Raw genomic sequence first — 11,144 nt, forward strand, 5'->3', positions numbered from 1 at the left:
TCTGGACTATAGTCATCATGCTGTACGTGACATCCAGTACATGACATCCAGTAAATAAATCAGTCCTTCCCAGGACTGATTTATTTTATTACTGGAATTTGTACCTTTGACCCCTTCACCCATTTCACACCCCTCACCCCCACCCCTACCCCTGGCAACCACCCATCTGTTACTGCATGGCATATTTGAAAGTTGTTGAGTAGAACTCAAAAGTTCTTTTTTGTTTGTTTTTTTAAATTATTTTTTTAATTGAAGTATAGTTGATTTACAATGCCTTGCTAGTTTCAGGTATACAGCAAAGTGATTCAGATATAGATATATAGATATAGATATAGATTTCATTCCTTTTCAGATCTTTTTCCCTTATAAGTTATTACAAACTGCTGAGTATACTTACTTCCCTGTGCTATATAGTAGGTCTTTGTTGATTATCTATTTTATATAGAGTAGTGTATATCTGTTAATCCCAAACTCCTAATTTATCCCTCTCTCCCCCCAAAAAGTTCTTATCTTAAGGAAAAAAATCTGTAACTATGTGTAGTGATGGATGTTAACTAGATTTCCTGTGCTGCTCATTTCATATGTGTGCAAGTATGGACTCATTATGTTGTTCACCTGAAACTAATATAATGTTTATGAAAGTCAAACCTCAAATTTTTTTAAAAAGCATGCATATTTTATCCAACTACAGTGCAAGTTCCATAGCTCACATTTAAGACAGGAGCAGACATGTCAAGGTGTGTATGTGTCACTAACTTTCCTCAACATACTCCACCTGCCCACCTGGACTCATACTGACCAGAACCTTCTCTTTCAGGTGAACTAGCCCTGCCCCTAGTTAGTCCCTAGTAGGTACGTAAACTGTCCCAGTTCCCCAAGAAAGCCGACGGGGAGTGGAGACCTCAGCCCACTCTAAGGACAATAAGTTTGCCTTTTGCCCCTGATCTGCACCCCCGTGTCTCCCGGTCCTCCCTTGGTGATACCTTAGTTCCTCCATCCCACTGCTGGACCTGTGCCACCTGCCTTCAAGTTCTCTTCCCTTCTACACCCACCTTTCCTCACAGAAAGTTACAAAGTAGATGTGCTCACTCCTACGGAACTGGTAATAACTGAAAGTGCTCAGTTGGACAGTTTTTCGTGTACATTCCACTTGTGACTAAATCTCAAGCCAAATGAATGAACCTCTAATGGTGGAATTGTGAGCACCAGTAAGTGAGGTTAAAGAAGTTCTATATTTATTGGGGGCAGGACAGAGTCTCAACCTAAGGCCAGCCCCGGCTGGGCATTCCTTTCCTGAGTCTCAGTTTGTAGTCAGGGATGAGTAACCACAAGGGCAAGACTTGTAAAGCAAGGGCACTGTGCCAGGCAGCAAATTGACTCATTCACAGACAGCTCCTGAGCATCGACTAAGCAGCAGCACTCTTCTCAAGAGGTGATGAAGGATGAGATAGTCCCTGCCCTCACGAGCCCACAGTCCACAGATCCTCCCTACTGCCAACGAGGGAGCCTGAGCACAGGTGCACCACTGCCAGCTGAAGACCCTGAGGTGAAACACAGGCCTAAACACCAACTCCTTGGGGAGGGCAGGCAGGGAGGGCTTACTGGCCACACGGTCCAGGTTGCTGTCCATTCAGGACTGAAAACGGTGGGAGAGCAGATGCAGCGAGCTCTACACGCCAGCCCTCCTTGGCTGGCCACCCGAGAGAAAGTGCACCGAATGGCAGAAGCCCCAGTGAGTGGACAGAACCAGCAAGTGAATGGTGGACTGGGAAGGCTGAAGCACAGATGGACCCCGCACGGCTGCCACCCACCTTTTCTTGGGTGGGAGGGGAGAAAGAAAGAAAGTGACAGCCTCTTGCAAAGTGCACGCATGGGATGGAAATGCAAATACAGGCCCCAGCCCCTCCTCCCCCAGCCCCCTTGGTGCTGCAGCAGGACCCTATTCTTTGCCAATACACGACACCCTGGTGGTACCCAGGTCAGTGGGCTGGGGCCGACAGGACCGGATGGATGCCACCGTTCCCACCACCCTCCACTCCGGCCTCTCTTTGGGTCACGTTGGAGATATTTGCCAACTATGAAGTTCCCCACAGATGAATGGTGGGTTTCTGACCTCTCACCATCCACAGGGCCCTTTCCAAAGAGAGAAGCATCACTCACCACCTAGCCACTTGCACCTGCTGGGGCATCCAATTAACTCAGCTGCTCCAGAGGCTGCTGGGAGGCAATTCGGTGGCTAGCCCCTGCTCCCGCCTCTGCCCACCAGCAGCAGTAGGGGTGAGTCCTGCACGCTTTTCTGTAACCAGGACCCAAGGGCCCCCAGAGCTCAGACATGGGTGGACCTCAGCCTCTGACTTTCTATGAACTGACAGTTAATCCAAGGTATGTAACCACCACTCCCCACTGGGCAGCCTTCTGACTCACTGGCTCCTTAGAATTCCAGGGGGTCTCGGAGAGAGAGAGAGTCAGGGGGCAGCGGGGTCTGTCTACTCCAGCTGCAGCGAGCCCTCCTCCTGCCTTCCCCTCCTGTCTGATTGGCATCGGGCAGGAGAAACCCTCTCGAGCCAGACTTCAAACATGAAAATCTAGATCAAGGATATATTTGGCTTTCCAAGCTAATCTCTACATCAATTTGGTCTCTACTGAGTTGTAGCCCTTTGAAGAAAACTTGGCAACTACGTATGGAAAGCAGATGACTCTTACATAACCCCAGGCAGGAGCCCAGGGGCTCTGGGAGGCTCAGCGCTGGCTGGCCGGGTCGGGGTTTCGTGTTCACCCACTTCATCGTGACCCAGGGTGCAGCTCTGACCCACCGTGCTCTGGGCACCCTGTGGTTTTCCTACAAAACAGCCGGGGAAATGAAGGACTGAGGAAGCACCACCAGCCCACACCTGCCAAACACCTTGATGGTGCCTGGGTCAGTGGGCTGGAGACCATAAGGGCGGGACGGGATTCCACCGCTCCCGCTGCCATCTGAGGGACCCCATCTAGGAGGATGCAGGATGTGGTGGGGAAGCAAACTGCTCCCTCTCCAGGGACCAGGAGGCAGCATCTCAGGGAGCTGTGGAGCTGTCGTCTCGCCCTGCTTCCCACTTCTGTGCCGTCTTTGATGCACAGAAGAAAAGGAAGCAGATGAAAAGAAATCAACCGAAGGGACAGACTGGAAGGAGGCCACTGCCCCCTCCCCTGCTTGGACAGCGGATCCCCTGGGTGGGGGTGCGTGTGAGGGGAAGGGGCTGTACCCACGTGGCAGGAAGGATGTGAGTTGCCTCCTAAAATGGTGATTTATTCCAGCAATATTGTCCCGGATGAGTATCACGGCCACTGACACTCAAGGGATTCCAGTGGCAATCAATTTGGTACCAGCAGCTGGAAGTGGGCACAAGTCAGGACTGACGAGGAGGGCAACGTCTGTGCACAGAGCCTCTGACTCCATCCTCTAAAGCCTGGATGCACAGCCCCAGCTGCTGGAGGACTTTACAGGTGGGGACGGGGACAGCCAATCCACTGGGACTGTTCACCGAGGCCTGAACGTGGTACCCCATGGCCGGCAGAGGCCCGGGGAGCTGTGTAGTGCCCAGTGAAGGAAGAGAGTCACATTATGTTGCTATAGACCCACCCCCCAGGCACACCCAGGGCCTTCAGAACAGAAAGGGCGACAGAACCTTAGGCTGGAAGAACAGGCAGAGGGACAGCAAGGGACACAGCCCAGGAGGAGCATGGCACCAGCTAGCTTTTGCCCCCCTGAGGACACCTCAAGGCAAGTATACTCAAGGCAAGTATCTTGCACGCTCCAAGCCCCAAAGGTGCGACGTGGAGGGCCGTGGCCTCAGAGGCCACTCACAAGCAGACAGCCAAACTCCAAAATCTGCACTGCTTGCTGAGTAAGCATCCCCTCCAAGGTGCTCCTAGAACGAGCTCTGATGCAGCTGGCCAGGCTCTGGATCCACCTTCAAGAGATACCTTTATCTGAGCTGACAGACGGTATTTTTGGAGCTTTGCTACAACGACCACCAAAAAGGCATAAAAACAGCTACAAAAGACTCAATCTGTTCCTCCTCCTTGGAAGAAAAGGCTCCACACACAGCTCATTTCCAACACAGGAGCAAAAATCCAAGCCCAGACTTCGCCTTGCAAGTCAGACCTGAGAGCCCTCAGGTCCTGCCCAAAACTGCCTTCTGTCACCTGGGCCCCAGGTTCCGTGTTTGCCTGACCTAACCAGGCCCGAAACCGGGCAGCAGGACACCCAGTGTTCACGTGGGGAGCCATGGAGGGGCTTGGGAGCAAAGGTGACGGGCTGTGTTCAAGGGAAAAGCACATTACCAGGTCTCAAGCAAGCCATCCCTGGCTTTCAGTGACTGTTACCCTGTGCCTGGTGAGACGCAAAAGCACAGACCCTCCAAGAACGGCCCCTTCTCCTGGCCAGGGGATGGCTCGCAGACATGACAGAGCTCTCACCTGTCAGCCTTCCAGAGAGGTGACAGCCCGTCCTCAGGGGCACATTTACAGAAAATCTATTGTGCTAACACTGACGGGAAAAAACCAAAAGGTCAAACTTCAAAATCACCAACAGAACTATTTCCTAAAGCAAAATCCCAAGTAGATCTCATTCAGGGATGCTTTAGAGGAACTGTTTTAGTGAATTTTGAACACGCAGAGAGGTTTCTTTCTGTGATATTTACTCTCCTCTCTCTTTATCAGAATGTACTAATCTTTCAATCTAGCAAGTTAGTAATAAAAAAAGATGTCAGTTCAAATAACTTGCCGGCAGTCAATCAGGAAGGTAGTGCCAGACAGCAGCTCAGGAGGCATCTGGGAGCTGAAGGTGCACCCCCCCTCCTCCACAGAGCAGGGACCCCTTTGATCTTTCCAAAGGCCCTGGGGTCTGGCTGAGACCCGGGAGGCAGATGGCAAGGCACCTGGAAGGGGTCACCCGGGCAGAGCTGCCCTCGCTCTATTTAGTGAGCATCCCAGAACGTCTGAGCCTACACCTTAGCTAGTCTGAGCACAGGACATCGATTCAGGCAGAGCCAATATCCAACGCAATCCGCTTCAGGATTAACCTTTTAAAGCCCAACCCACTGAACACGACCCGGCCCCCAAGACAAGGAATGCCCCTTTCCAGAAAAAACGCCAATGATAACATCTGACAGTTTTCACTAGATGTTTTAAACAGTCTTTACCCCAGGAGTGGGGTATTGCCTCATAAAACAAGGGTAGCTAGGAAACGCTTGGCGGGCTCCGTCCGCTTCCAGTTTCTCAAAATCAGGACGCGCATTTGATTCTCCCTTCAGCTCGCTCCCCCCGAGCTTTTATCGGGTGGCGATGGGGGCGGCTCAGGCACCGGCTCCGGCAAAGACCGGCCCCTTTCTCCCCAACGCAGGAGCGCAGTGCATCCCAGTGGACAAACTCGAGAACGGCACTCTTGCTTTCCCTGCCTCCGCCTGCGTCCTCCTAGGTCTCGGATGCAATCCGGGACCCAAACGCACCAGCTCCGCGGAGCGCCCCCCCGGCAGGAGGGCGATGGCTTGGAGGCATTCTGCCCCGCCAAGGGGACAACTGCCCTGCTGGGTCACAGACCTCTCGAGGCAGGGGCTGAAACCCGAGCACCACTGGCAGGCGGATAAAGTTTGCCGAAAAGGGTCACCCTGGGTACCCCCACCGGGTGCTCCGAGCTCGAACGCCTTCTTCCAGCCGGCCCTGGAGTCCGGACACAGACAAGCCCCCAGGGCGCTCCCGGGGTGTTTGCCTGCGGGGGGTGGGGTGCCCGCAGGGAGTGCCCGCCCGCCCTCCCCCAGAGCCCCAGCGCCTCCCGCCCCAGCTGCCCGCCAGCTGTGCGCGTCCGTCGGGCCCGGAGGTCACCGGCAAACAGCTGGATCGGCAGCTGGGAGCCCGGCAGGCCCCTGCTCAGTCAGCCACGGGGCCCCGAGGAAGGGGAAAGGCGGGCGGCGTGGCTATCAGGCTTTGGTTTGCTCCAACTCCGCTTGTCAAGCTCTCGCCGGGAGGCCGGAGCCCTGGCTTTCCCCGGCAGCGCCGGCCCCCGCCCTGGGTCCACGGCCCGCCGCGCCCAGGGGCCCGCGCCTCGCCTGGGCCCCGGGGAGGAGGTGAGCCGGGGCGGCCAGCCAGCACACTGCGCTGCTGGCGCCGGGAGCCGCGGGTGCGCCCGGCCGGCCCCAGAACCCGGGAAACTGGAACGGGGCGCCCCTGCCCCGACCCGGACGCGCGGAGCCCGGGAGAGCCGGCCGCTCCCGGCGGGGCCACGGGGCTCAGAGCTCCGGACCGGAGCCCCGACCCCGCTCCAGGGGCACCGGCTGGCCGTTCGCGGGGAGCGGAGAGGGGGTCCCTTTATTCGTAACACCGAGCAAAGCGCCGCTTCAGCCCGGCTCGGTACCCACGCACCCGCGCGCCCACACGCTCCCCGGCGCCGGCCGGGTCGCTCACCTGAGTCCTAAAAGCTGTTGAATCCACATGGTCACGTTTCGGGGAGCAGAGACTCAGATCTCGCTCGCCCCGGCCATCTGCGCGGCGCCCGCGCCCGCTCGCTTCCGTCCCGCGGCGCCGGTCTCCGGCTCTCGGTCCGCCGCCGCCCGCTGCCCGCCGCCCGCCGGCCGCGGGGCGCAGAGCGAGTCAGAGCGCGGCCGCGCGGGGCTCCATGCCGGCCGGCGCGCCGCCGCCGTTGGGGCGCATGGTTCAGGCGGGGCGGCCCGCGGGGGCGCACATCCTCCGGCCCGGGCGCGGAGCTCGCGGCCCCCTCCGGGGGCGACCCGGCGAAGGCGGCTGCGAGGCGGGGGCGCCCGCTGCCGGCCCGGAAGGGGCGCGCTCCAGCGCCGCGGCCGCGCGGCGAGGGTCGGGGGAGCGGCGGGTTCGCCCTCCGAGGCGGCGAAGAGGCAGGCGGGTGGCGCCGCCGCGCACGGTGCGTGTCTCGCGGCGCGGCTCTCGCACCGGCCCGAGCCCCGCGCCGAGGGAGCGGCGAGGTCCGGGGGTGCGGGCAGAGGCGACACTGGCGGCCGCAGGTCCCCTCCGCGCGCCACTGGGCCGGGGGGCTCTGCCGGGGACTCCGCTGCCGCTCGGCGCCGCTCAAGTTGGCCGGGGGCTCCGTCTGAGCGCTCGCTCCGCAGACGGCCGCGGCGCGGGAGGCCAGCAGGAGGCGGGCGCGGGAGGCGCGCGGGGCGAGGGCGCCGTGGAGCGCGGGGCGTGGGGACGCGCGGCGGCGGCGCCGCGCCGAGGAGGCGGGCGGGGATCCCGGGGCCCCGCCGCCCGCGCCCACCGCGCCCGCCGCAGAACCGCCCGCGCCGTTTGGCCGCCTCCCTCCGCGCGTCTCCCTCCCCGCGCGCTCGCCCCCGCCTCCCCGTGCGGGTCCCAACTCCGCCCGCCCGGCCCGGCTCACGTCACCCTCTTCCCCGCCCCTCAAACTGGAGCCCGAGCCCCCTGCCCGGCCCCGGCTGCCGTTCGCCGCCCCGCCTTGCGGTGGCCCACCTCGCCGCACGGGGCTGTGCCCGGCCCTGGTGACGCCGCAGGCGGGGCCTCGGCCGCCCCTTCCCCAGCCCTGGCCTCGTCCCGGTCCCCACCTTGGGAAAGGCTCGAGAGAGGCCGCTGGCTCGGATTGGACCGCCGGGCGCCGCCGGGTGGTGTTGCCACGGTAACCGGAGGGCATGCGAAGCGGTTCGAGGTTCTGACCCGGTTACCGGTGCGCCCAGTGCACCGGGAGAGCTGGTTTGGGGCAGGGGGCGTTCCCGAGGAAGCACTTGGGGGGCGCTTGGGGCGGGGGCTGGGAGAAAAGTTTCCTACTGGCGGAGCTGCGCGGAAAAGGCCGCGGGAGTCTGAAAGAGGCGGGGAGGGTCCGCTGCTCGGGATTCCTCTCTCCCCGCGGCCTGGGCGCGTGCCTCGAGACCTGGCGTAAGAAGTCTCTGTGTCCCTGGTCAGAGCTTCAGGACCTTCTGCCCCCCCGCAGCCCGGTCGGTCCTGCATCCCGACGCTGCAACAGGCCCCGGGCTGGGCGTCCGGCAGCCCCGGCTCGCCCGACTGCAGCTGCTGCTCGGCCAGGCCCTGGAGGAGGACTCCTGCGAGTTCCAGGACACCGCGCCCCAAACTCTTGGCCCCAGGAGTTCCCCTGGGCCTACCTGGTTAGGCTGTACTTGCAAGGCCTTAACTACAGGAGAAGGGGCCCTTGGCGGGGTCCTTGAGAAGTGACTACAGTGAAACTCCTCATTGAAGGCCAGACCTGCTGACTCCGTGGGAAGCCGCGGACAAAGCCCTGCTTTCAACTCTCAGCGCCCTCGAGGAGGTGCAAAATCAGAGGCCTTAGAAATCAGCTCTTGTGCTGCAATTGTGGATGTCGGAGTCCGTGGAGGGGAAGCGAGAGGTGTTCTATGCAGGTGCCTCCCCCAGTGAAGCTCTGTAACCGCCCAGCCCACGTGAGAGACCCCCAGTAGCAGGAGAGGCCTCCCTGGGGAGGGCGTTGGGTGGGGGGGGAGCGGTTGTGGGGCGGAGCCAGGCCCAGCGCCCCTGGACTCACAGGCAGGCCCTTCATCCCTGAGCCTCTAGGTCCTTGAGAGCCGTAGGGGTCTCCTCCACCCAGGCAGGAGGACAGAGGGGGGCGACCTGCTTCCCCGAAGGAGAAGGACAGGGGACAGGGAGGTCTGGTGGTCAGATCACAAGTCTTGACCCAGCAGCCCAGAAGCCGCTGTTCACTCACCGTGGGGCCCTGGGCACATTATCAACCTCTCCGGTCCTCAGTTTTCACGTCTGTGAAATGGGTTCCATAGTCCCTTCCACACAGAGGTTTTTGTGGGGGTTAAATGAGATTGCCACACACACGGTTTCACTATTATTGTCCGAAGAAGCAGCAGGCTGAGTCAGCACTTTGCCTACCTGGCCACTCCTGGCTGGTCTTCCCCTGGAGCCCTCTCTCTCCCTGAGGGCTTTCGGGGGCAGATCCCAGAGGGACGTCCTGGAACAAAGGGCCGAGCCCCTGCAGCTGGGAGAGAAGCGGTGCCCTCACTGCTGCCACCTAGCGGGACGAGGGGGGCTGCTGCACCAGGGAGGCCCTTCCAGGAGCCAGAATAACCCCGGAGAAGGCTGAGGGGCCTGGTGGGCCTGGGGGGACCCCGAGCCCCTCGACTCCAGGTACCCCTTCGGCAGCCTTGTGCAAACCCACGGACCTTGTCTCAGAACGATTTTAAGTGCAGAGACGAAAATACACAGGATTTTTAGGAAACCAAGTGTATTGAAACACTATCAAAATATTAAAACAGATTTTTGATATAGCAATGTACATTCTTTTTATCATGTAGGGAACGAATCTTCAGACCCCAAACGTGCCACAATTTGGGTGTCCGGACCCCTGGCCGTCATAGTTTGGGCTGCCCACAGCCGTGGCGACACATGAGCGAAATGGCTGCAGTTTCTGTGTTTAGCGGTCACTGGCGTGTCACAGCACCTCGTTCTGCTGCCTACATTTATAACAAAGAAATGTTGGGTTTCGGATGTGATTTTTTTTTCACCATCCAAGTGAAAAGACTCCTTGAATTCTGCCCACTTACCCTGGAGGATTCCCCAGACCTCAGGTAGGAACCTCTGGGTTGAGAACACAGTACATAGAAGTGTTTTCGGGAAACAGCTGTGAGGCCAAGCAGTGACAGAGTCAGGAGGGGAAGTCACACAGCAGAGGTGCACCAAGATAGTCCTGGCCGCCTCAACCCCGGGGAGAGGGAGGTTGCCCTCCACCCCACCCACGATGGAAAGTCGGATTTAGGGCAAGGACCCACTCGTTTCTATTACCCTTGGGCACTGATCACTCCAACTCCTCCAAAGAGAGCGACCGTCTATTATTCGGCCTGTTTTTATTTTTTCTCTTGATGCGAACATTGTCATTTTTTACAGGCTGAAACATAATAAAACCACGACATATTTCACCATTAAGGTAACTGGTTTCTTGTACTTGGACAGCATCTCATATTTCTGACTAGTTCATTTTTCTCCTCTTTTGGGAATTTGGGAAGGAGAGTATAAGTCATCACACACACACACACACACAGGCCTACCAGCTTCAGCAAGTGCAAAACGGAAGTTTTCAGACGTACCCACTGTGGAAAGATCACCTGGTCCCCTACCAGGAGAAATCTGTGCCCAGGAACCTGGAATCACAGGCTGGCCCCGGCCCTCCAGGAGCCCCCTCGCCTCTGCCCTGCCCTATTTTCCCAACAAAGGAGCTGGCTGACCCCCCAGGAGGCCCTCTTTGAAGCTCTCTTAGGCCATTTACCTAATGGCCTTCACAGACTTGACTATTTTTAAAACCCATCCAAAGCCAAATTGAGCTGCCATTTTCCATTTTTCTCCCAAGGAGGTAAATGTGTCTTAAGCATGACATTTGATTAAGTAGCTAAGTTTGTGATTTTAAATGGAAGGGAAATGCTCATTAAAATTATTATGCATTTCTTTAAAGCATTCATACTATCTTCCCTGCACCACGGCCTTACTAGTTTCCCCCACCTATTAAAACGTGCAGTGGGGGGGAGGGGGAGGGGCGGGGGGGAGGAACTCCAAGGCACTTTTCCTTCTCTGGGGAGGGTAAGTGCCCTGACTTTGGAATCCTGCCCTTACCCCCGCCCACATCTGAGTTGCTCCCAGGTGGGTCTGCACACAGCCGTGAACTCCACCTGAGGGCAAGGGCGAGGCTGCGGGGGTCAGAGGCTAGGAAGGAAGCTGAGGCTTCCCCTGACAAAATGACTCGCAGGACAATCGTGCAGCACCCCAGGCCTGGCCAGAGGAAATGCCAGGTCTCTACTACCCATCCAAATACACTTGTGTGTCTGAAAGAGAAAAAGATGGTCCCTCCCCTTCCTCAGAGCAAGTGACGGGTTCCTACCGCAGGTGGAAAGAGGGCTGCCTAAGAATTTGATCTGGTCTGGGATAGAGAAAAACCCTCATTTCAAGGCTTTTAGCGATTCTCTGTGATGACAGATTTGCTGATTCGATTTAGATGGACAAGGGTGAAGAGGATGAGCATTTATTTGCATCACAAAATAAAGTGACAATTCGGTCGCAGTCCTTCGGCATTACGGGATCTGGAGGTTTGGGGAACGAAGCTGGAGAGGAGAGGGTCTGGAGGGTGGGCAGGCACGGGCCGGAAGGCAATCAGGGCT

The 11,144-nt window shown here is 58.2% G+C and overlaps 1 protein-coding gene across 1 annotated transcript in view; it reads right to left on the reverse strand.

Annotated features, from left to right (window-relative positions):
* Nucleotides 1–7,654, reverse strand: part of AJAP1 (adherens junctions associated protein 1) — a 111,027-nt gene extending 103,373 nt beyond the window's left edge. Inside the window, exon 1 of the mRNA XM_089901891.1 lies at nucleotides 7,569–7,654. Coding sequence (XP_089758017.1) covers nucleotides 7,569–7,654 — 86 coding nt within the window. The remainder of the gene's footprint in view (nucleotides 1–7,568) is intronic.
* Nucleotides 7,655–11,144: the final 3,490 nt, after the last annotated feature.

This window comes from Delphinapterus leucas, chromosome 1 (assembly GCF_059928025.1).
Source record: "Delphinapterus leucas isolate spDelLeu-1000000601 "Yukka" chromosome 1, BTC_Dleu_Yukka2, whole genome shotgun sequence".
Taxonomy (NCBI): domain Eukaryota; kingdom Metazoa; phylum Chordata; class Mammalia; order Artiodactyla; family Monodontidae; genus Delphinapterus; species Delphinapterus leucas.